The following is a 26,614-nucleotide window of genomic DNA, read 5'->3' as shown; positions in this document are numbered from 1 at the left end:
CCTTTTGGCGTTTTAAGCGCGTTTCTCGTGCTTAGCCCAAAATGGTGGCCTGGCTCCCAAAATGGCCAGACCACAAGGCTCCTTTGTCCTGTCTGCTGACCGTCTTGCTCCCTTCACCTTCCCCAGGTCGAGCCGACCCGGGGCCTTCCTTATTTGGGCATGTACTTTCCCGCGAACCACAGATGCTTTCGCAGGCTTCTACAGGCCTTGTGTGCCTCCAGGATGTGGGCTGGGATGTCTGGTCCCAATACACATCCTGGGTGCCAGAGAGTCTAGTGTGGTGTGAATGCCTGGGACCACCGTGGTCCATGATAGGTCCACGTATGGTGTGAGTGTTTTGTGAGCGGATCTCCAATTGGGTCCCCTCTGTTTTGGCATGAAGGGAACCGTGGATAAGAGGGGGCTGGAAACGCCACTACCATGTCGATCTCCTGAGTTCTCACGAACAAAGGAATACAGGAGCCAAGTATCCTGCAACCTTGAGGCTGAACCGAGGAATCGCTGGTGACCCGCTGAAGGACTGCTCCTCTGCACTGCTGTCGCTTTGTGAAACCCTTTCTACCTCTGATTGAACCAGAAGGCCTGTACTGGTACTTCAACCCTTGGAATAGCGGGAACAGCTATTCTCTGCATCTTCACCATCTCCTGCACGTAAGCCTTCGTAAGTTTCTCTGGGCCATCCAGCAGACTGACCAGCCTACCCAGGAGTCTTGCTCTGTAACCGCCACCAGGTTGTGTAGTATTTCGAGTCCTTGTCACTCTCACACGATTCGTACACTTGGCATTCCCAGGTCTGAAGTGAGTAGTGTACATTTGGCTGAGATGCACACGGCTGCTCCGTTGCCCTGCTGTGGTAACAAACTGTGCGGGTTCACTGCGTTTGGGACATCTTTAACTCAACTCTGCTGCTGCAGAATCTACACGACGACGAGACGTCCCCTGCTCCCCTGAACCTGCTTGGTCTGCTTGCATCGGGGACCGGTGAGTAGCATAGCTAGGAACTGGTCGCCCTCCTGCAGGAGCCCATAGCTTTTCCCCGCTGTGTCAAACAGCACGCCTTTCCGTACTTGCGCTCTGTTTCTGCCCACAGTGGAGGCTGCGCTTGAGTCGCGGAACTCTGTTCTTCTTCATTTGTGCACCAAACTGAACTGCCTGATTTCCTCGAAGAGACTCCCCTTTTTGCCCGTTGGCACCAGCGTGTGCAGGTACTTTTGAGCACAAGGCTCCACTCTTCGTAGGGCTTGGACTTCCTTTTAGTTCGGTGCCTCTGAAGGCGGACTGGGTCTAATCATTATTTCTCACTGCCTGTTTTCCTCCCCTTCTAGGTGGACTACACATTTCGTGCATCTAACGCTTTAGACTCGTTTGTATTTGTATATATATTGTATTGGTTTGGTATGTGTTGGTTTACTAGAGTTTTATTGTGATTTCTCGCTACGGTCATTGTTGCAAAGGCCTTGGAATAAATGTGTATATATTTTTAATATAACACCTGCTTGGAGTAGTTTGTAAGTGTCCTTGCTTTGTGTGCTCATTGCGGGCTTTCAGTCACCCTCACCCCTCTTGAGACCTAGTCTTGACCGCCGCGATCGCTACCCTGATTGGTCTGGCTTGTCCAGAGGTTACCCTGTTCCAAGTAATTAGGTTGGCCTTCTGAACCTCTGTGCCGCTAGGACAGAGTTCAGAAATCCGTCTTAACAGTGATGCTGGGACATTGTGTTTTTTAGCAATGTTTATTGGAAACCTGAGGCTTAATGTTACTAAACAGGGGTTAATGGACACAAACACACAATTACCAAAGGTAGCTCCTTGTAGCGGTTTGTGTTAAACTAACCAGGTTTTTTGAGTCTACAAGCAAGGGCTGACATCCATTTCAAACTATCGTCAATATTGTTTATCCACTGCCAGTTGATCAATATGGCAATGCTCAGAAGTATTTTTATCTCTGGCCCATGGTCATTATTGCTAATCCCTTGCCTTTTTTAATTGATTCTCTTGACTGCTCGACCACTAATATTGCAAATTCTGTTTCACTGCCAGTTATTTGCATTCATGTAGGAGGGCCATTCTTGCTAATCCTTCATGACACCATTGCACTGTGACACAGTGACATGGGTCACGTTGGCCAATCCACTTAAAAAAAAGTGTGCTTTTAAAGATAATTATGCACATTTTGCTCAGTGACTTCCTACTTTCACTTTGAAATATTTCACAATCTATGGTTTGTGGCAAATGTCTGGTTTGGCAAAAGATTTTGCATGGCTGCAATTTGGTTTGTTTCTCATTTTGGTTGTCGGCGGCAGTGCGGTAGGAACATGAAGTGCGAGTCTTGCCCTTTTCCACAGTCCGAGTCGTCTTCCATTGGTCCCTTTTCACAGCTTTTTCCTCACTTGCACTGCAATAACTTTTAGATGTTAGCCTCTGCCTGCTGTTTCCAGCGGTTATTCTCCTCTGGACGAGGCATTCTGGGAACTGCTTTTGCTCTCATTCCCTTCTGTATCGCTTCTAAGAGCACTGTTATTTGCAAGATCCTGTTAACTTGTTGTTGCCTTGCACGTCGGGTAACTTTTCTTAAATTTTCCTCACTCGCATCTCCTTGGTTGAGTTGCTAGTATGTGCGTCTTTCAGCCCTGTCGGTATGAGTTTCATCTGATTTTTCTCTTTCCATGCTGCATTATCTGCATCTCAGCCATGTTCTGTCCTCTATATCAGACTGCCTTTTTTCTGCAAGGCTCCTAGTCTTCTGACATTCTAACATTCTAATAATCTCCACTCGGGTCTCATTGTAATCGTGGAAAAATATTTGGATCTTTCCATACCACATCCATTCCCCCTTCCGACATACTTTATGGAGTTCCTGCTTACATGGACTGAGCCATTTTTTTTAAAGTTCCTACAAAAAAATCCCCCTAATTTGATTGTGTAGCGCGTGTCTCCAAGGTCGTCTAGGCGCCACTCCTTCCAGTTTTGTTCCGGATTTCTTTTCCATAGTTTTGTTTTTTCCTTTTTCAATTGGTTTAAACAGTCTTCTTTCCTCCGACACCTTCCTACCCCCTACCATGCCACAGTGAGACCTCAGAAACTTGCTAATGCCGGGTGGTCAAAAGGACTTCTCCTGAAGTTCCTGCCATTGCAACTTTTTACTTTGCTTAAGGTGTGAGCTCCTAAGCCACCCATAAGGCTCATAGTCCCCGGGGTGCCTCTCAGGCATCCAACTTTTTCCATTGGGGAGTAGGCTGGTGACAGATACGCTTTTATTTTGGCTTCACATGAGTTCAAGCCATTTTACTGCATTGGTAGTTCAGTGTACCTTTTTGGGTAGCCATTGGTTCTCCAGCATTGGAACTTTTATGGAGTCACATGTTTGGACTATTCCCCGTCAGGCTGGGAGTCCTTCGAAACCTCAGTGTTACATTATACACTAAAGAAAGATGGGCTCGTTTTTGTAGCCTATCGCTGTCCATTTGGGTGTATTCAGCCTTCGCCAGTCGGACGTGGAGTACGTAGCCCCGCCCTGGAGGCCATCTTCAGATTATAATTGCACATCGTGCTGAGGAGTCAACAACCCTTTTCTCCTGTGCTATTTGCAAAACCTCAGCTTAATCTGCAATAGAAGATCCTTCACCCAGACTATCTGCTGCTTCTTACTGCAGACAAGTTGCAAGGGATAGCAATGGAAGGGAAGTCCAAGAAATTTCTGTAAGCCATGTGAAACCTGCTGCATTAAAAATGTGTGTGAGGGGGGATAAACCTACTCAGAGTGCTCAAATTTCCAATCTACTAACGTAGACTCTGTGAACCCACGTCAGCCTCTAGAATGGTCCTAAAGTTTACGGTCTGTCACTGAGTTGTTCCTCTAACTTCCCTTTGAGGTGAACTGCCCAGAGTGCCCGTCAAGATGGCCCACCAGAATGATTGCCTTACCCGCCTCCTAGCTCCCCCTCCCCCACCCCTTAGTGATTGGTTGGCTGCCTTTGTCCAGCCACTACCCAATATCTTGCTTCTCTGTTCTGCAATTTGGAAGACGCAGATCTGCCAACTGGCTGGAGGACTTTCTAGCTGTTTTCCCAGTGAGATGCCATTTTAAGCCCTTTTCAGAACATACTAGCTTGATGTAGTATTTTGGGCATATCTTGGCTACGGCTTTCTGCTGGTAGAAGTCCGGGCTTCCGGCATCAACCTGCTGACACTATTTCAGTGTTCAATCGAGCCTTGCTTGCTGGGACAGTTTTCCAGGAGGTTTACTGCAGTTCTCTGACAGAATCTTCAGCCTTGCTGCAGGAACTTGCCATCGCCTGAAAGGGTAGTGGAATACCACTATCACGCTTCACCTGCTTGGTTGCCTCCACCATCCTATTTTGTGGGTACCCATTCTTTATCCACCATGCTGCCAGAGTCTCTCTTCACTGGTACCTTCACCTTCCTGAGTCTTCCTTGCTGGAGTTGCTGCTGCTGGCTCGTGAGGCTCCTTTGTGGGAAGGTCATTTGTTCCTTTTTTTGGTCATATGGGTCTTCGTTGGCTTAGGGTTCAAACCCCTGGGCACCAGATAACTATAAAATGCACCCCAAGGGGGAGTCTCTGTTTTCTTTATTTTTGCTAGAGCCATTTTTGCTGAAACTGGTGCTGTTAGTACTTGCCTCTGGGTTAGAGGATTATTCGAGACCCTTCTCTTTAGAGAAACCTCTGGTCCAAGATAGTTTGTTTGGAAGGTATTTTCAACTGTATTTCTCATTGACTTAAATTGGGGTTGTTCCTGCTTTGCTGTATTTTCTCCTGGGGCTTTTTGTTCTTCAACTAACCTCAATCTCTTCATTGGGTCTCCTCTGGTCCTCCCAGGTGGTTAGCCACCTAATCTGCACCTGCAGGTTAAAACTACAACTCCCTCATACAAGCTGATAACCTGCTCCCTTTGCCCCATTGACTTTTCTGCAACTTTCTGGAATTCTCCAAAACTGAGTTTTGCAGTACTTAATTGCCCCTGGAAATGTTCCCTGTGCCCACAAGTGGTTCAGGAAGTTCTAGCCCGGGAACTGCATTTTAAGTATTTACCAGGATTTATTTATAAAGTCTTGCTTTCCACTTCGCTTATTGTGAATGCATTTTATAATGTAGTTGATTTTTTGGTAACTATTTTTCTCTGTAGTGTATGACACTAGTAATTGTTTCTTAAATATTCTGATTTATTATTTCTTTTGTGAGGCGTTCGAATGTGTAGAATAGTTTTACCCTTTAGCACTAATTATAATGTGTGCATTTTTATTATTTTAATACTATACCATGAAAGGCCATTATTCATGTGGAGAATTGATTTTGGCTTTAGGGGCCTTTATGACGGTTTTCCCTGTATGGTAAAATGCCTGGTTCCCTTTTCTTTCCATCCCTGGTTTGCGTTACCTGCTTATACAGGTATATGGCTGACTATATATAGCCAGAGTGGGTTGTGTTTTAGGACCCTGAACTATGTATTGTGCATGCACTAAGAACTTTGTTCTGTTTTTCGATTGTACTGGTCCCTAGGTGTTTAGCGGTCTGTGACAGTTGAACCACCATTTTATTTTTAAGGAAGTGAGGAGAGTCCTCAGACATTGGTGTGTGTAACATATATATTTCTAAGGCCGGTGTATATGCTTAGAATGACATGCTTTTCATAGGCCAACATCTAGTGGTTGGTGCAGAGTATGACATGATTTGTTTTCGAAATCTAAAAAGGACAGTCGTGTTTGTAATAATGTGCCTACCGTGAAGTGTGATGTACCCATGATTCTTCACGCGTCTAGGTCCTCCGATTGTTTTTTTTTTTTCCACCGTTGTTTTGATCCCTTTTTCCACCGTTGTTTCGATCCCTTTTCTTGGAGTTCCGGTTTCAGAGATATTTCTCGTCACCAAGCCTCTAGTAACTTGTATATTAACTCTTCACATCTCGCCTTTGGAAAGTTCGCGCAATGCATCCTGTGACTTGACGAAGCCCTTGCACTGTCTGGAGATCCAAGAACCCCGCTGACAGCCTACCTTTCTTCATGCTTCAGCCTACATAGTATGGACATTTCTAACATTTTTAGAGAGTGCCTCCATATATTCCCTCTAACTTGTTTAGGTCTCACTGTCCTTCAGCACTTAGAATGGAAAAGAATCCTTTTAAATGTTACAATCAAATGTGCAATCAAAGGTTTTCCTGAAAGGATATACATAGCATTGTCTTCCTCAAGACCACCAGGAAACCAGTTGTTGAGCGGGTAAGCTCTTCAGGTCTAAAACTGTTCAAGATCGGCGGTCGAAGCGTTGGGAGGTCTAGGAGATGCATCGTCGGAATTCCCTGCCAGTGCTGAGGAATCTGAAGGAGAACGGGACAGTCCAGGTGCCATAAGTGATGCCGGGGAGAATCTGATCGAGAAAGAGGATTCCCGGGCGCCTGTTCTCAGCTCTACCTCGCTGCACATTTCAACGCACTCGTCAAAGTTTAAAAGCAGTTGCAGAACTTGGCCTTGCAGCCAGTGCTTCACTTTTGGCGCATGTTTCCATGCATATGCCGAGCAAAAGTGGTTCTGTGCCTACAATATCTTCCCTGTCACCAAAACAGCTACTGCTCCCTTTTTTTTTTTTTTTTGGACGACTGGCTCATACCTGGAGATGCACCACAAATGTCAGCAGCATACACAGCAGACAGTATACCTTTTGCATTGACTACGAGAAAGTTGAGCCTGGTTCCCAGTCTAAGTTTCTAGGAGCTGTAATTCGGACATAAGATGCGTTGGTCTTTTCCTCCAACGAGAGCGTCCAAAGCATTTTACTACAAATCCCATGTTACACAGTCGGTCGTCGGATAAGGTAGCAAGGTAATTCACCTTCTTGGTATGATGCCTCCTGCATCTTCATTGTGCCACGTGCAAGGCTAAACATGCGTCCAATACAAGAATGCTTAGCAAAACAATGGTCGCAAACACACAGGTATTGGTCCCACTGTAATTGTTTATTTGTAAAGCGTGTATGCACAAGTGAAGTGCTTCAAAGCGGGAAGGGAACAAGGGGATAAAGTAGTCATTTTTAGACCTATTCCGAATGATCTAACAAAAACCAGCATACTAGGCCAGAGGCAGCATTTCTACTGGTGCAAGTGTTTGGCCATGAGTGGGGGGAGAACAGGAGCAGGGGGAGAGGGAGAAGGACATACAGAAACCAAAAAGTTGGTCTACGCACCTATGCATGAGTATATCCAACACAACCAAGCTAGGGAGGAGAGACAGAGGGCGGACAGGACAGACAAACCTGCTAGGCCTAGTATATTAATGTCGTGCAAGTGCCCGACAGGAAGTGGGAGGGGGACAAGTGCGCTCAGTTCAGCAGAGTGGTTGCCACTCTCATGTAATATATTCTGAGTGCAGTAGTGCAAAGCAAAGTTCAGGACAGGCGGGGAGCCTGGGACCTGTGAGGGTCTGGAGGTGCGCCATGTGACCAGTCGGCGAACTCAGCAGGTTGGGGAGTTTGGAAAGGGAGGGAAGCGGGAGAGAAGAGAAAGCTTAGCTGTGGAGAGGGAGAACGAAAGAAGAGAAGAGGAAGGTCTTGAGGAGTTATCAGATTTTAAGGAGGTCCCATCTTGTGGTAGTTTTGCAGACGGTCCTGTCAGTGCTTTAATGGTTGACAAAGGGGAACTTGTTAAAATGAAAACTCTTTGTCAACCCACCAACACAAGTCACAACCACAACAGGCGCATTACCTCCATCATGCAGCGCAAAGCATGTGGACACAAATGCTAGCAAAGAAGCATATGTACTCATTATCACAGACAGCACAACTGCCATGTTTTACTTTTACAAACCAGGCTGTACCCACATGCTTTAAATCTATCCAGACTAGCACCGAAAATCTGGAAATAGACCCTCCAGAGACACATTTTCCTCGTGTCCCAAAACATTCCAGAACAAAACTGCCTAGCAAACACATTAAGCAGAGACACAGGTCAACTCTCGGAACACGAGTGGGAACTATGTTCAAACATTGTAAGCAACATTTTCTCTAAATGGGGCCACCCAGATCTAGATCCGTTTGCAGCAGAAGGAAGTGCAAAATGCCACACTTGGGCCTCCAGGTACCCCTAGAAGAGGTCCAAGGGGAACTCACTGTGGATCAGTTGGTCAGGGATATTTGCATACGACCCCCCCCCACCTCCCTGCAATGCCACTATTGAACACAGTAATCCACAGGATGCATCAGGAACACTTAACAATGATCCTAGTTGCTCCAATGTGGGCACCTCTAACATGGTACTCCCACCAACAGCAGGTCACAGAACCAAGGGTCAACCCTTCATCCACATCAGACAAGTGACTTTGCTGCTGAGGTTTATAGAATTCTGCCATCTTAAATTACCTAGCAGATGCATGGAAGTTATAAAAAGACGCATGTAAACCAAACACTAGACACAGCTGTAGCATGGTGTAGAAAGTCAAATGTAAATCCCATTGGCTGTTCACCTTCTAACATAGTGCACTATCTATTTCACTTGTTAGATTCCGGTCTAGTCTTCAATTTGCAAAAAGTACATTTATTTGCAATTTCTGCATTCACGATATCACAAAGTAAAGTTTCATGGTGGAAAATTTCAGTCCTGAAAGCCTTCATGGAAGGAGCTAAGACATTTCCCTATTGCAAATCTGGGATTTAAACTTAGTATTGCTGAATCAATTAACACCCAGCATGACTGGTCGACTGAATCCCAAGGTAACCATTCCAGGACACTGTATCAGAAACAGTGTAAATCCACTACTAGAAATGACAAACTGAAGATAATCCGGACGGGAGTTTAAGATGCCTGAATTTGTGTATCCAACATGCATTTCATGATAAACAACAGTGTTAGTAGAAAGACGGACCACAGTAGCTGATGGATTGATTTTAAATCAAACAAACGTCATGAAACTCCTTCATGCAGTTCCACAATTGATATCCATTAATTCGAAAGACATCAAGTTGGTACAATTCACGGAAAAGAAAGAACGGACTGTGTAAAACGTCCTCGATCATCGGAAGAAATCTTGGTCAAGATTGTGGAGCAGCGGGCGATATTCTCAACGTTTTGGTTTTGATATTAATGTAACTACGATTACTAAGAATAACAAAAATTCAAATTTACAGAAATAGATGGTTACTGATTCTGACATCAGAACTGGTCCCTCTAAAACACAAATCTTGAGCCAAAGAAGTGTGGAAGAATTTAATTATCAAACCAGTCCACTACCATCATGACCACATCAATACGATTAACAATTATTAACAACTAATTCAAATCCATGGAAACTGTGTTCGTGGAATACGACAGTATTGGGGAGAATGCTCAGAAATGTGCCAATTCCTTTCTACCTTGGAGACCCGCAGCTCTTTTTGCTGGACTTCAGGACTTTTTTTAATTTCTTACCAATTTCTAACCATTTTCTAACCTGGAGCGAGTGAGCCCTTTTTCTCACTCTTTCATCTATTTTCATTATGATTTTGACCCTGTGTTTCTTTTAACTTTGGAGTCTGGCAAACTCCATAGGCATCATCTTTTCATTGTGACACCCAGCACCTTTAGTGCAGTGGCACAGGGAAGTCACTTGGATTTACCTTCACTGCTCTTGGAAACAGTAGTTTCACCAAGCGAAGTGAAATTGTCTTTCTCCAGCATTGGATCTTTCATGGCTTCACATGCTTAGAATATTCCCCGTCGTCAGGCTGTGAACCCTCAGTATATTTATTAAAACGTTTTCTATTGGAAATAATTTGACACTTCTGTATCCCATCTATGTCCTTTTGGTCCACTTATGCATGACCCAATAGGACGTACGGTATAAATGGCGCCGACCCCGTGGTCCCCTTCAGATTTCAACCGTCTCCAAAGTAGTCTGGATCACCTTGTGTTTCTACTCTTTTCAAGGTTGAATTTTTTTCTTTCCCAATGTCTGGGAAGGCGTTGTTCTGCCCGTGTGCCACGTGTGGAATGAAGAAAGTCTACGAAGTAGATGGACACATGAATTACCTTTGTTTTCACCCCCATCACTCTGCGGACAGCTGTGATATTTGCAAGGGGTTCTCACAAAAGACGCTGAGGGACCGTAATCGGCATCTTGTAACGTGGCTGAACGAAGGGGCCTACCCATTATCTGATGTACGGTCAGCGCACAGTCTGGCATCTAACATGCTTAAGTCCCCTGTAGTTCCTCGCTGCTCTGTATCAGCGGAGGCTCCGACAAGGAAGCCACGTCCTACAGAAAAGTCGTTCCTCATTGGGGAAACATCCAGCGAAAGATGCCTCTTCATTGTCATCAAAGCATGGTCTTGTGGACCAGGACCATCCGCAAGGAAAATCTTCCTCTTTGTCAAACAAGGACAGGAAAGACCCTTTAAAGAGCTCCTCAGGGGACCATCATAGGTCTTCCTCGAGTAGAGACTCGACGAAGCACTGGGCTAGAGACTCCAAAAAGACAGGATCGCCTAAAGAGCCTGCGTCACAACTACCACCGCCATCAACGGGAGTCGTCGTCGATGGCTTCACTACCGCCTGCGCAGTCAATACCTGCAGTGGCCTCATCAACCCCGGCAGTGACGATTGAAGTGGCTCCAAAATTTCCATCGTCGACTGTGGATCCTCCAGAGGTTTGGCAACCGGCAGTGTACGATATAGTTCTGCCGGATACCCTGTTACCGCAGGAATCGGCTTTCTCAGTATCGTCAATGGAGGAAGACCGTGAACAGATTGTCTAGCTGATCTTGGCTTACAGGGTGTTGGCTCGTCGACGGCCTCTGGGATGCAAAATGCCCCCTCTATATCGTCTCTGCTAAATCCGCAGTCAGTGTTGTTTTTACAAGTGCTGTCTACGCTGTAATCTCTCTTAAGCCAGTTAGATGCAATATTACCCCCTATGGGTACACCTCCAGGAATGCCAGTGATCTCGGTCGACGACGCGCCAGATCCTGCTCCATGGTCAATGCCAACAACTGGTTTGCTGATGTCCCGTCCGGTTAGCGAGGAACCTCCGCGCTCACACCTGGAGGAAGGAGAATTGCAAGATTGAGTCAGATCCAGGGCCTAGAGACTCCTTCTCGGACATTTCACCTTTGAGGGACCCTACGTGGGAATCGGAAGCAGAAGTGGAAGCTCCTAGAAGCCAAGCACAGCCGTCACCGCCAGATGACATGGGGTCCTTTCATTCTATGATGGGAAAAGCCTGTATCGAATTTGGTCTGACCCCAGAGGAAAAGAAGGAATGCTTCTTATTTGACCATATGGGAAAAAGGAGGAAGTTAGTCTTCCCGGTCCCCATTCTGGACCATGCTTGGCAGGAAGGCTTGCGTACCTTTCACCATCTATTTTCGGAGCCTGCAATCAAGGGCAGGTTAGAAAAGGAATTCAAAGCCCCAGATGCTACACCTAAACGTTTGACCGCGCAGCCCTCCCCGGATTCAGTATTGTCGGCAGCGGCTGGCAGAAAAGCCAGATCGCAACACAAGTACACAACCCCTCCAGACAGTGAAGCTAGAAGGCAGGATGCCGTTGGTAAGAAAGTCTTGACAGTGGGAGCAACGACAGTCGAGGCGGCTAACTCGTTGGCTATCATGGCATGATTCGACCGTGAAATGTGGCATCGTTTGACCCCCATCTTGGAACACCTGCCTGAGAAGCACAGGAAAACAGCCATGTTACTGGTGCATGAGTGGGAATAGGCATCAAACCACTCTATCAGCAACGCTGTGGATTTGGCGGAGTCAGGAGTCAAACAAATAACGGAGTGGTGCAAAGGAGGCATGCCTGGCTAAAATGTACAAACTTTAGGCTGGAGGTCCAGTATAAGGTGCTCGGGGGGAAAAGGTGGACGAAGCCCTTAAAGGCATGAAGGAAGATTCAGATACTGCAAGGTCGCTGGGAGCCTTACAGAGTGGTTGAGCATTTCGGCCTTTTCGCCCCTTCCCTGGAGCCTCGGGGAAATTCCCAGTTCACGGCATCCAGGGATCAGAGTTTCAACAGATCATACTCCTCCCAAGGGTACAGGCGGGCTGTCCAGGTGACACGGAGAAGCCGGGATTTCCAGGTTTCTAGGAGGAGAGGAGGGCAGTCTTTGTCCACCAAAAGTAAGTAATCAAAGTCTCAGCAATGACAATCTTCAGGACGTCCTGGGAGGCAGTGTGTCCCGTTGCGTTGACGAGTGGGAGAGAATAACATCGCACCGTTGGGTGTTGGATACAGTGAAACTAGGCCACTCTTTGCAGTTCAAGACCATAACATCTCAAATTCCACCTGTGTATTCGGCGCAACCCGATCTTCACATATTACAGCAGGAGGTTGTGCTTATGCTGCAAAAAGGGTCTATAGAATTGGTTCCGGTGGCAGAGAGAGGTCTAGGAGTTTACTCCCCTTACTTCATGATAAAAAAAACAACAATGGCAAGTGGCAACCCAATCTGGACCTTCGAGCTCTCAACAAGACCCTGCAACGCCTGAAGTTCAAAATGCTTATGCTTCAGGAGGTCATCCGATCTATACAGCTGGGGGGTTTTCTGGCGTTGTTAAACCTAAAAGACGCATATTTCCACATACCCATGCGTCGACGTCACAGAAAATTCCTGAGGTTCGTGGTGGGTCAGAGTCATTACCAGTTCAAAGTGCTTCCATTCGGCCTGAAATCGTTTCCCAGGACGTTCACGAAATGCTTAGCTCCGGTGGCAGCATGGCTACGAAGAAAATGTCATCACGTCTACTCTTACCTGGACGACTGGCTAGTAAGGGGCTCGTCGACGGCAGTAGCGCAAGCAAGCCTAGAGGCCACCATGCAACTGCTATAGCGGTTAGGCTTTGCAATCAACTTTGAAAAATCCTTTCTGGCTCCCTCAAGGAGCTTGGTATTTTTGGGCGCGGAGTTCCAAACTCAATCAGGACTAGTGAAGCTGTCCTTTGAGAGAATTCAAAAACTTAAACAAAAAGCAAAGGAGTAGAAAACTGGCACCAGGGTGTCAGTCAGAAAATACATGTCGCTGCTAGGAGCATTGGCGTCATGTATTCCGCTAGTGAACAACTGTTGTCTCTTCATGACACTGATCGAGGAATTTCTGGCAGACCGATGGTCTCAAAGTCGCAGATTGTGGTCCGACAAGTTGAGGATCAGCAGCGAGCTTCTAGAAGCGCTTCGTGGTGGCAACTCTCAGACAATCTGACAAGAAGGATGCCTCTGCTGGAACCGGATTTTCAATTGACAGTTGTGAAGGATGCATCTGACAGGATGGGGAGCCCATCTGGGATCCCTACAAGTTCACGGCCAATGGTCCCCAGGAGAGTCGACCCTTCACATCAATGTGCTGGAGTTAAGAGCGGGGCGTTGGGCTCTGAAATCATTTTTACCACGCATACGAGGATCGGTGGTGAGAGTATTAACGGACAATACAACCACAATGTTGTACCTCAGGAAACAAGGGGGCACTCGTCCAGAACGCTCTCGAGCAAAGCTCAGGAAATATGGCGTTGGCCCTCGAACAAGAAATGAGCATAGTGGCGTACCATCTACAAGGGCTTGACGGCTTGGCGGGTGACTTCTCCGAGTTTGGGGCCCTGAACATTCCTTCAGATTGCCACCGAATTTTAGAGGCAGCGAGGGCTCCGTCCACGAATACTTCATATGCATATAAGTGGAAGAGATTCTGTGTGTGGTGTAGGGATCAACCGGGGACGGACCCGTTAAACATCGCGTCATAACAAGTTCTGCCATATTTGCTACACTTAGCGAAAAAAGGATTGTCTTTCTCCTCCATAAAGGTTCACTTGGCAGCCATTTCAAGATCTGCCATATTTGCTACACTTAGCGAAAAAAGGATTGTCTTTATCCTCCATAAAGGTTCACTTGGCAGCCATTTCAAGATTTACTAGAAGGCACTCAACTCAGTGATCAACTGGTCAAGCATTTCCTGAGGGTTATTTCTGACCTTTCCTCCAGGCAAAAAGTTCCCGACTAGTTGGAGTCTCAATCTGGTGCTGTCCGGACTAATGAAGACTCCTTTTAAGCCTATGTCGTCGTCGCACCTCAAATTTTTGTCGTGGAAAATGGCCTGTTTGGTGGCTATTACTTCAGCAAGAAGACTGTCGGAGCTGCAAACACTGGTGATTCATCCCCCATACTTGCGTTTCTTCAAGGACAAGGTGATAGTGGCAACTAACCCTAATTTTATACCAAAGGTTCCAACTATATTCCACAAGCACTCTTCGATTGTGCTGCCAACATTCTTTGCGGCGGCCTCTTCTTTTGCAGAAAAGGCTCTCCATACGTTGGACGTCAAAAGAGCATTGAAGTTTTATCTGAGTTGTACTCAAGATTTCAGGCGTACAAGACAACTGTTTGTGGCTTATGGACCTTCTGTAAAGGGAAAACAAATCTCCAAACAAGGACTAGCCCGCTGGGTGTCATCAACTATTGCTTTCTGCCACTCTAAAGCAGGAAAGCCTCTGGAAAGACGTCCAAAGGCTCACTCAACAAAATCCACCTAGTCATCGACGGCATTGTGGTCCGGAATACCGCTGGTGGACATCTGTCAGGCGGCATCCTGGTCGGTGCCGCATACATTTACTCAGCATTATTGCCTAGAGCAACAGCATGCAGCAGGTGTGCAGATGGGACAGGCACTCCTGCGACACCTGTTTCAGTAAGGTAAGCCCCACAGAGGGGGGTATCCTCATGTCAATGTACAATGGTTGGTTTTTTTTTTCTGGCTAACTGCATGTGATGTTCTTGTAGTTTTGGTTTGCATTGCACACCTCCAGATTAGGAGTACTGCTATATAATCTATTCTAAGCATGTGAATCCATGAAAGATCCAATGCTGGAGAAGGGAGTAGTTTCTTACCTGTAACTCCATTTCTCCAGCGTTGGAATCTTTCATGGATTCACATGCGCCCACCGACCTCCCCTGAATGCAAACTTGATACACCCCTACTACTTTGGGGATTAAAATCTGAAGGGAGCCACGGGGGCAGGGCCATTTATACCGTACGTCCTATTGGGTCATGCGTAAGCGGCCCAAAAGGACATAGATAGGACACAGAAGTGTAGAGTTTTTTCCAATGGAAAAGGTTCCCCAGCCTAACGGCGGGGAATAGTCTAAGCATGTGAATCCATGAAAGATACCAATGCTGGAGAAATGGAGTTACAGGTAAGAAACTACTCCCTTATTTACATTTTGAACTTTCTAGACCCATCACACACTATGATACCATAGGGTGCTTGAGGGGTTACATAGTATCCCGGGTGAGGTGATCAACCTTGTTTGTTGGTGGTGCTGGCTGTTGATTTGTTATCCTCGGTCTAAAAGATTTCTGTTGTCTGATCTTTTAGACTGAGGATAGCGCCACCAACAAACATGGTTGGTCACCTCACGCAGTAACTAACCCATCGGGAATCGAGTTCTGGTTCCCAGACAAACCATGTCTCAGGCTGCAGGCCATAGTACAGTCAACCGCTAATATTTTCCAATTGCGCAGGGGACCGCTCTTTCCTGCACAACACCACACCTTTTGAACTTACTTAGTTTCCCCGTGGTCTAGTTTCTCATTTATATTACCATTTCTACAATTAATAGCTGGTGGCAGTGGTTTACTTTTATCTACCATTGGGAGTTTTTAACGCGGGTTGCATTCGCAGATGCAGTAAGGCACCCATGGGTGCCCATTTTGTCAAAATTGCTTGGTCTTCTTTTTTTGCTATTTCTTTTTGGAAAGGTCCTCCTTTAGATGGTTTGGTCCCTTTGTTCGTTTTGTCTTTGGCGGGATTCACAAGTGAAGCCTACCTCTGGCCCCAGTATGTATGTCTGTCTGGCAGGGGCAGGAAGTGAGGGAGGTGCCCGAAACTCCCTGTGCTTAATCCCCTTGGTTACAGGAATGCCCCCAAGGTGATTGGCTGGCTGTCCGGCAAGGACAGCCATCCTGCTGTGTGATTGACAGCTAGGCTTGAATTATGGGAGAGACCTGGCTTTTTGGCTTGGAAGGCAGAGTCGACCACTGGACGAAGGAATCTGAAGATGATTTTGGAAGAGACGCCTGTGCCGAAGTTCCAAATTCCCCTTGACTAGATAAGCCCTGCAAGGACGACTTCGGACCAAGCAACTTCAAACTAAGCCCGTCTGGACATCCTCTCGGAGCTAGCTGTACGTCCACTGCTGCTGGAACCGAAGTGCCAGGCAGAGGAACACCAGATTGTGTGTGTGTTGCTTTTAAGTCGGACCCGAGCGCCAGGAAGATCCTTCGGACTTCCCTGAAGCAGGACTCCCCAAGCCTGAGCCACCTCTAGAGTGCTGGACCCCAGATGTGAGGAAAGTTCAGAGTGTTATCCAAGAACCGCAGTGGTGCTAATTGCTGTCAAACGTGAGGAGCTGAAACACTGAAGAACCGCTGAATTGAAGATTGCCCATTGCTGCCGCTGACCTTCCCATTGCAAAGCAGGAGTCCCTAGAAGTCCTGCCTCTTGTCCCCACGTTTGAGGCTCAGGAACAACAGGATCTGCAGAGCTGTACAGGAACTGAAGCCAGCTGGAACCATTTCTTCTAACCAGAGGTACTGTGAAGTCTAAGAAAACTTGTCTTGTTGTGTTGGCTTACTTGCTCTCAGTTGAGACGTGTCTTGGTTATCTTGCAGAGTTGCTATAGCTTTGCCCCTCACAAGCCACCCAGCTTGAGGCCCTTCAAGTGTTGTGCAAGACTTTTTACCTACCTCCAAAGAAGATCTTCAGCTCCCCTTGACATTGTGCAATTAATATTGGCTGTACTGGCTCCCTGAGAGACTCTTCGTACCTTTCAATCTGTGCTTTACCTTTTCTCCAGGAAAGGGTTAAACCTATTTGGCATTGGAAGGTTTTGAAAGTACTTACCCGTTTGTGAATTATTTGTTAACCTTTCCTCTTCTCTTCTATCTTTTACACCAAACTCAGAATTGCACTAAATGTACCAGTGATAAATCAATGTCCAGTGTCCTAGCTATTTAAGTCACCTAAGGGTGTATGTAGTGTCCATGTGCCATCCCCAATGGCTATCTGATTTAGAGAACCTAAGAGGGTTTTTTGAAGTGTATTATAAGTATTAAATATATTGCTCCCTTCTGAAGAAGGCTTATACAGCTGACTGTGAAATAAATTAATAATTGTTTTATCAAGAAACCTTAAGTGTTTATTTGACTAACTGTACTGTGAAACTCTGTCACAAAATGACTGCTCATATTGGCCCCTCTTGAGATAAGCCTGGCTGCTCAGCCACACTACCAACCTGTGTAGTTCAGACTTGTACCAAAGGTTGGGTCTCTAGTACCAGGAGGTCAGGGTCATTGTAATGCACACAAAGGGTACTGCATATAATCTTGCCTAATAGCAGATTTACACACCTCTTTGATGAAGACTCTCTAGCACTAGGGGGTCATGATATAATCTGCCTACAGGAGACATGGCTGCGTTGCTTACCACTCTGTGATGGCTATATAGTTAACTTAAATCCAGCAATTGCTCGTAAAACTGGGTGAGCATCGGCAGGGTTCTTGACCTTAAAAAAATTGAAGTAATATTGAGATTGTAGAAAATGTAATATCAAATCCTTTCTTCCGGATTACTGTGATTAAAACCCAGCAGAATCCAGATGCACTAGTTGAATACATAGCCATTTACAATATTTACTGGAACCCAGCAACGGTGAATGATACCATCTTCGATACAATCATGCAATCAATTGATGAGTTAGTGCTTCAGTATCATCCTCTTAAATTCATCATGTGTGGAGCTCTGAATTTGCATCCGTTTCAAATGTCTAGTATTCCCGTAGCGGAAACCCATCTTCCTATGAAGGCGATTGTATGGCTAAAAGAACTGAAAACCTGTTCTATTGTGCTAATTAATGGTGAACTAAAAGGTGATGTGCCAACTTGGCATGAATGGGTCGTCGTAAGCATTTCTGGATAATATATTTACCCCGTGTCCATGCTTTCAGACGGACTCACTACAAATTATGAGAACAATGAAAAGTGATCATAGGATCTGATCACTTTCCTGGAAAATTGGTCAAGAAAGAAGACCGCCGATCATCTTACCACCTCTAAGCACTGATAATGGTCCCACTAGATTACGGATTAACGCACAGGACGCTCAATCCATCTGGACGACATTTCTTAAATCCGTAGGTAGTGAACCTACTAAATTGGAGTATTATTGGACTTTAGCACCCTTTAAACGTATGATGAAGCGCCACACTGCGATCAATGCAAACTACAATCAGGCATACGATCTTGTAGCAAAAAGAAAGCAAAAGTGTAAAGAGCTAAAAGAAACGCTGCACTTAACACTAGAACGGCGACGGAACAAGAGGCAAAAGATCTAGCAAAAACTGGATTTTGATTTCTGAAGCGGCATGTGCCCAACATGACGCAGAACATGTGTTACGAGCATTAACTGATCATTCATCTGCAACATTGTGGTCTCTTTTTAAATTGGAACCAAAATCAGGCGACGCTGTTAATTTCAGAAGTACATGAAGCAACATGGTGTAGCACTTTACGGCCCTATTCGAAACCGTATAATTCCAAATTAAGCCAGCCAACTGCTTCTTCTGAACAGAATTCAACTGAATCTCTGTGATAAGCCTCTACTAATCGGAAATGGAATCTCACATGGGATAAAGAAACTATTGCTCAGCAAATTTAACTGCTGAATGACTCCCGTGCCTGATGGTTTATCCAATTACAATCTGAAAGCAAACCCGGGAGTCTGCGCGGAATTCTGTTAATGCAAACTAGTGCCCAAATCCTGGAAAATGGCCATTTTAATTCCCATCTATAAAAAGGGAGTGAGATCTTTACCTGAAAATTAGACTCATTGCCCTATTGGATCCTTTGGGGAAGCTTTTTGCCGCAATGTTGTAGAAGAATTTACCCACCTGGATGAAACATTCGAAGAGGGGACCCCCGACGAACAGGATTTGTCAAGGAGGCGGGCACGAAACTCAACTTACTCATCCTCAACCTCCTAAAGTTAGATGCCATCATCCCAAAGTCTAATCTCTGATTTTCATAGACCTAAAACAGGCCTTTGATTCTGTGGACCGACAGATTCTATGTACTAAATTGGAACAAAGGGAATGTCCGGTAGATAATTGGCAGGGATTGACACCTCAATGAGAGTGTGGCTTTCGGCAAGTGGAGCAGCAACACAGAGAATCAAGACAGCAAGAGGATTGAAACAGGGTTGTCCACTCGCTGCCACATTATTTACCCTGTACATATTGGATATTGCAGATGCACAAAAAGGCTGTGCTTTTCCCTCTCGGCTGAAATGGCACCCCGGTATCATGGTTGATTTATGCAGATGACGCTGTTCTAGTGGATAAAACCCAAATAGGCCTACAGAGACAGTTGGACAGCTTTGCAACATATATACAAACTAACAACATGACGATTAACAATGAAAAGTCACAGGTGATATTTTCAGCAAACCATGGATTTAAACTGAAATTGATCACAGTATTTCTACACTCCATCAGACTTGCCCAAGTTAAGTCCTATAAATACCTGGGAATTCGACTTAATTACAGCATTTGCGAACAAGATTGGTTGAAGATCCTGTGAGTGAAAACTTTGTCTTTAGCCTGTCAAGCACTAATCTTGCACACAAAATTTGGGCATACTCCTTGCGTCCTGTGCAAACATTCTACAGACGGAAAGTCATCCCTATTCTGAGCTATGGAGCCGAGACTATCTTAAACATACCATAGCACATTTGGGATAAGCTGGAAGGTCTCTTGCCGAAAAGTGTTGTCTCTACCTAGAGCATTTCCGATACGTAGGATACCATTTGAAATAGGACTACAATCCAGCCATTCTTTAATTCTATGGAAATCCTTAGACCTTTATCGGAAAACCATAGCTGCTGATATTGCCGCTCTGGAAATGCTAACTTCAAATTAAGGGACCCTAACCAAGTCTATGGTAAACAAATGGAAGACTAGATGCATGGACTGGATTGACGCATTGGAAACTTCAGTTGACACAGTAATACAAACTCCCATGGCAATAAAAAAGAAAATACAAAATGAAGAATGGATACAGACTCGGAACCAGAAAGCTGCCTATCAGATGTCGATATAGTCCAATTGAAGCTCGCAAATTAAGCCAACTACCGCCATATCTCCAACTTTTCCCATCGCCAGACCGTTGATCTTTTTGTACTTTTTAGGCTCAATGTATTGCCTATACGTGAACGGCTAGCCCGAATGAAACAGTGGGAAGATGCACCAAACACCCGTCATTTCTGCAATAGCTACAAGTAGAAACACTCCACCGTATAATCCTGGAATGCAAACATCATTAAGACGCAAATACATCGAACTTCTCTTCCATGCTGTTACATCCCTTACTCCAGAGGATCGATGGAATGCTATATTAATGGGTGAAGAGAAGACCGTAATTTTTGCAGTTCTTCAGTTTTGGCTTGAACTTTAAACTCCATAATCAAGTAGTATATGAGGAAAAACTATCTTACTACTTTATTGTATTTGTAAATAGATTGCTAACTTAGTATTAATATCTATTTGATGCCCCATTATCTTGCTTTTGTGGCATGTGGTGGTTAAGTTTAAAAAAAACTGTTTTAAGAAAGCTCACGGGTCCCGCTTTTAGCCTATGCATACGGCAAGCATCAAGGATCTCGCTTACAAAGCCGCTTTTCTTATAGCTATCACTTCTATAAGAAGGGTAAGTGAGTGTAATTTTGATGCTTCAACCCCTCTCCTAGTGAGACCCCCAGCACCTTTGCTGGACTTCTCAACCTTTTTCTTTAAATCTGAGTGTAGACTTTTCCAATCATTCATTCTTATGGACTCATGTCTTTTGGAACGCTGCTCTGTTTTTTACTTTTATTATGGAGTCTTTCTTCCATATCTTTTTTAAGGCATCTGTATTTTACTATTGCAGCACACAGCTCCTTATGGTCTGTGTTGCTGGGAAGCCTTTGAGTTCTCCTTGGAGATTATTTCATTATCCTTACTTGTTACTGTTCTTAAGGATGGCGGGATACTTTGTATCCTTCCTAAAACTTTATATTCAGAGAGATGGATGGCAGTCATGGAGCAGAGTGCTGAAGAGTTAGTGACCGAGCAGAATACCTGTGAGGTATCAATTTATGCGACAGTGGTACCAGTTGTATGTAATGAAGTGGGGGGGGGGGTTGTGAAAGAGTGAAGATGCAGAAAGAGAAAAAGTGTAGTGAGCTAGGTAGATGAGACTTTGCCTTTAAGCCGTTGACACAGCTAGTATTAGATTGCTCGCTGGCAAAAAGCGGGGTGCAGGACGCCTAGGTTAGGGTAGTGTGAAGCCCACGGGAAACTAGAGAAGGACACCCATTAGTCTACTCCGGCCTGCAGTCTCACCAGAGGTGGAAAATGTTGTATTAGTTTTATTTATTTATATTTTTATATATTTTACCTCTTGAAAATAAAATTTTCAAAAATTGGAGGCCGGCTATCTGTGACACTTGTCGGCAGTGGAACTTTTTAGCCCATGCCACAAAGACGACCTTGGCATTGCATATGCACCCTGCTTCTTTTCCCACAATCACAATTGATTTTTATATCAACTAGATCTCACTTTCAGTTTTCTGCCCTCGGAAGGAACAGATTTTACATAATCTGGACATCTGTAGGGTGCTCAACGTCTAGCATTTTCAGTTCTTTGGAGATGCTCTTATTTCTCTATGGAGTCCAGTTTTGTGGTCAAGTTCACTTTTAAGCACACTATTATAGCGAGGTAAATAGTTGCTTGCATTGCTGAAGGTTATAAATGTCAGGGCTTACATCCTCTTAAAGGCCTGTACGTGCGTATGGCTTTAGCTAACGCATTGTCAATGGCCTTCCAGGGGACGTTTCCTGGGAGATCATTGCCAGGGCTGCTAGTTGTTCCTCGTCTTCTCCTTTCTGCCCGCATTACTGCTTGGATTCCAGTTCTCGGTTTGCCATAAATCCTACAGAATCTTTGTTGTTGGTTTTCCCAGTTTTAGGTTCACCTCTGCTTATTTGCTTGCTACTCTCCCAGATGTATGTAGGAAGGTGGACATAATGTTGGACTAAATAAGTCTCTTAAAGTAGTGTATACTGTACTTCTAGTCCATAGCCCTCTTCTTTCATATACTCTCCAGTTCGGTATAAGTGATAGAAAAGGTCTGGCAGGGCGAGGCAGTGGATGGCACCAGGAGTGATGTGCCCTGTGAGCAGATGGGTGATCCAATCAAATTCGAGGAATTTTGTTCTGCACCAAAAAAGATTTTGATCCGGTCCCTGTGAGCGGTAGCTCTACTATATATATTTTGTTGTTGCATTTACTATAGGAGGAAACTATAGGGCCTCATTCCGAGGTGGGTGCAAATGGATATTGGGCACCATTAGGGACATTGGTGCCGGTAATCCCTTTGTGCCCTATTCTGAGGTACCTTAGCGGGTCCTGCTATGCTTAGCGGAAGCCGCTAAGGGACCAGAGAGCTAATAACGGTACCGCAAATTGCGGTACCGTTATTAGCTACTTCCCCATTCCCATTGGCTCAAATGGGAATGGGGAATGGATTTTTCAATGGGGACTTACCGGTCCCTCCAGGGTCGGAATGGACCGGTAAGTCCCCATTGAACCAGGTCGGACCCGGTATGGGAGGTAGTCATGGCGCAAATAGCGCCATGACTACTTCCATACTCGGAATGAGGCCTATAGTCTTGGAGTGCAGTAGTCTCTAATGTGAGTACCTTTACTATCTTGATAAAGAAAACCGTACCCTGTCATCGCAGATGTCTGACACACATGAAGACATTTATTTCGTTATTTTTTTTGTGAAGTTTTAATTATTTTCGTGTCATGCATAACATATTGCCACAATAACTCGTGGTAAAACAAATGGTAAGATGAATTTTTATATTTATTTTCCACGAATTTCTTGCATTTAAAAATAAACCTACAACCTGTATTTTAACAAACTGTACAACAGTGTGAGATTCGCCCAGCATTACTCAGGCAGTGTGTTTTGATTATAGCAATGCAAGCTTTCTCTATTTCCATGACTCGAGCATGCTATTGGACTCCAGCGGCACTGTGAGCTTCCTCTTGAAGCCTACTCTTAATGCTGTGGAACTCGAGCAGTATGTGCATTCCTGGAGAAATGCAAAGTCAGCGCTGTAGAGCCCAGATGCACAAGAGGCTGTAACAGTGGCAGATTTTTCGCTGTACAAGAGCACTTTACTTTACTCGACAAATATGTCCTGTCAGTGTTATGAAACCCTAGTAATGTGGCTGGGCAGTGCTGGGGGAAGCGCACGTTAGTGTACAGTTTTCGTTAAAATTTCTCCTGCGTGCCTTGGCAGGGACACATGGCCTCTAGCTGCTTGATAGTCATATCTTTGAATGCTACGGTGACAACGCAGGTCGGTCATTTTGCACCTACTCCATCAGTTTCTTGGTCCTGCCCAGTAGGGATGACCAATGTGGTGTTGCTCTGGCACTATCCCGATGCTGCTATTGGAATATTAGCATGTTTTTCTAGGTACTGGAAATCAATGTCCTAACATATACTCATCCCTGCAGATGATTGTACAACCACTTTTACTCCATAGAAACGGGTAAATGCTCCCAACAAAAAAGGATTAGGGAGTAAAAATACTTGCAAGAAAAAATAGTAACCCGTGGACACATAAGGGCAGCCCAGCCCCGGGCTTCCATCCGTCTCCACACTCACAGCTCCATGGACCCTTTCAGAACAATGCTGGTCCTATTGGAATTGGTCTGACAGGAAGAGGAATTCATCAGTTGCATGAATTACTAACTGCAAAATATGTATTACAAAAGGATGCCTGTTTTTTGTATTAAAATATATTTTTCCCACCAAAGGGAACTGATTTTTTTTTTTAACTCCCTAAAAAGTCATTTTACATCAAACTTAAAAACAGCAAAATATTCCCACTTCGAAATCTTGGATTCTTGCTTGTACTGTTAACCTTTACTTAAAGAAAATTCCTCAGCAAAGGAGGCATCACGAACATTCCAACAGTGTTAGTGTAATTCGGCATCTGTTGCTTTACTAAACCATCCATCTTTTTCAGTTCTGTAAAAGGCAGCTGCTGTAACTCCCATGTATTCTTATTGAAAGAACTGCTCCTTTAGTGCAGATGTTGCATTTCGACAGGTGTACTCTAGATATCCCTTCTGATGCCGTAATTTTTTATAGTGCTTCGATCGTCCCGTCATTTCTGTGAATTTTGATGGAAACTGGACATGGGTGTAGAAATGTAACTCGCTGGCTTTGTGTCTCTACATTGAAAATGTTTGCATACTCACAGTGTGGTAACTCTAATACACTTAACTTTCCTTTCTGTTTACATGCATCAATTTTCCCTCTGCCACAGCAGTCCTGGCGAAGCCAAAATAAACTCTTTAGCCATTTTATATGAATTGGGGGTGCAGCATGGAAGAGGCTACTCTATGGCACAGATGGGGGTGTACGCGTTTGCTTCTTGGTTTTGCTATGACATAGAAGACGTTTAAGATTGGGATTACATCAATTGGTACATAGGTGAATAACCTTTCCGGCTTTTCCCTTGCCTTTTCTTCCTTCTCTCCTCCCTTCTGTTTTTCTTTGCAGTTTTTTTCACAGTACAAACTCTTCTTTGTGATCACCTCTTATTACAATGTTTGTTGCAGGCAGTTCCCAAGATCTTCTCTGCAGGCCTGGATATCACTGAAATGTGTGGAAAGAGTGCTGAGCACTACGGAGCATTCTGGAGAGCTGTACAAGATTTGTGGCTGAAGCTTTATGCCTCCAACATGGTTACCATTGCTGCCATAAATGCAAGTACTTTCTATGTCCTCTATAGTTCAGCTTTAAAATTGTAGCTTGGCACAGTGAGAGCATTGTGGAAACCTCTGCTAAAGGCAAAACTACAAACAGTAGAATTGCGAGTGTGAGAGATGTTTCACAATTACCCGAATGCCAGTCTCATGCGGTCTTTGCTGATGATCACCTTATTGGCTGGGAAGCTGCTTCATTGCCTTCAAATCACAATGCTTCTGACTTTTTGTGTCTGAGCCTCTTTCATAGTTTAACCACAACAATGAACGTCATTTGTGAAGCTTCATAGAAAAACCACACAAACTATACAATGATAAACTATATGTAGCTTGACCTCAGACCCCTTATTGACAATGTGGTTTGTAATCTGTTAATTTACTTGGGGCGTTCCACAATAATCAAGCAACTTGAGTCTTACAAACTTATTCCAAAAATGTTGGTCTTGAATACATAAGTGTGGGACAAATAATATATGACAAATATTTTATACAGTTAAATACAACAATTGTTTCTAGATAACTTATTTTAGATCAAGCACCTAGAATTTGGGGGCAGATTCCATACTTTAAAATACAGTAAAAACCTAACCTCACAATTTCTTGTACATTTCTTCGGATAGTTATCGTTTGTGTGGTGTATATATATTTAGGCTCCCATTGTGATCTGACTTACAATATATGCTAGGTAAAGGAAGCTTTAGTTAGATCTTTTTACAATGTTTCATGCATGTTTGCTCTTTATCACCTCTAGATGGGGGTCCTCGAATACAAATTATTTACTGGTGGTTTCCAATATCGCTTTAAAAAGAGAAATCTCTGTGCTTGTGAATGTGTCCTTGTTCACCAAACAATTTGTTCTGTGATTTGCTTTTACCTAAAGCTAAGGACTTGTAGAAGATTCAAGGATATATATTTTGGGGGCGAGGTTATTCATCCCCCAACAGAGACTGCTATGATTCCTCTCTTATTGGTGGTTACAAGGAGTTGGGTCCATAGTTTAGTTGTGGGAGGTCACCGTATTTGATCAGGGTAATTGACAATTGGGTCTAGCCACACATCGAACACACAAACAATTCAAGCAAAACAGTATGACAATATACCAATTTATTAGGCCTTTCAAGCTATCATCACTAAAACACTATACAATGTTGTTCTCTCACCTACACTTAACCCCATCAGAACGAACCGCTCCGGTTGGAAGTTACTTGATCCCTCAGCCCTAGACTCTGGTGAGGGTACTCTGGTTGAAGATTTCCTGCTTCTGTAGTGTCCTCTGGATGCCCACAAAGGTTTAGCCGGATTCGCATTTCTGAAGACCATGCACTCGATAATGGTAAGGGGTCCCCGGGCATTGGAATTCTGCAGCCTTGCAAAGTCACAACAAGTTGTGGGTTGCACCAAAATGTAGCTTTTCTTAAGGCTAGTTGCTCCCACCAGCCCAAGGGAGGAAGAATCCCTTGCGGGTCTTTCCAATTAAAACAAAAACTGGGTCAGCACAGCTGCAGGGCTTCACCAGGCACTCCACGGTCCAGGAGGCTGCTGCTGGTGTCTCTTCATGTCTTCTTCGTCGGAAGTTGTACTCCAGTGTTAGACTCTTCTTCTAGACCCCAAAACCTTGTCTTTAAGAAAGTTCCCATTCATTCACAGCCCTAGGCTGTCCTCCCGGCCAATCGGAACTAGTTTTACTCAGGCACACCTAGAGACAGAGGACATGAAAGTTTCAGGACTCTCCCTCACTTCCTGCCTTCACGGACACACTGAG

General features: G+C 44.7%; 1 protein-coding gene across 1 annotated transcript in view; it reads left to right on the top strand.

The window, feature by feature from the left end:
* The window catches only part of LOC138569129 (enoyl-CoA delta isomerase 1, mitochondrial-like), a 216,450-nt gene that overhangs the window by 77,453 nt on the left and 112,383 nt on the right, over window positions 1-26,614 (top strand). Inside the window, exon 4 of the mRNA XM_069646813.1 lies at window positions 24,706-24,852. Within this exon, the coding sequence (XP_069502914.1) occupies window positions 24,706-24,852 (147 nt within the window). The remainder of the gene's footprint in view (window positions 1-24,705; window positions 24,853-26,614) is intronic.

This window comes from Ambystoma mexicanum, chromosome 2q, assembly GCF_040938575.1.
Source record: "Ambystoma mexicanum isolate Mex_15411 chromosome 2q, UKY_AmexF1_1, whole genome shotgun sequence".
Taxonomy (NCBI): domain Eukaryota; kingdom Metazoa; phylum Chordata; class Amphibia; order Caudata; family Ambystomatidae; genus Ambystoma; species Ambystoma mexicanum.
Note: the sequence above shows the minus strand (reverse complement) of the source record. Positions and strands in the feature narration are given on the sequence as shown.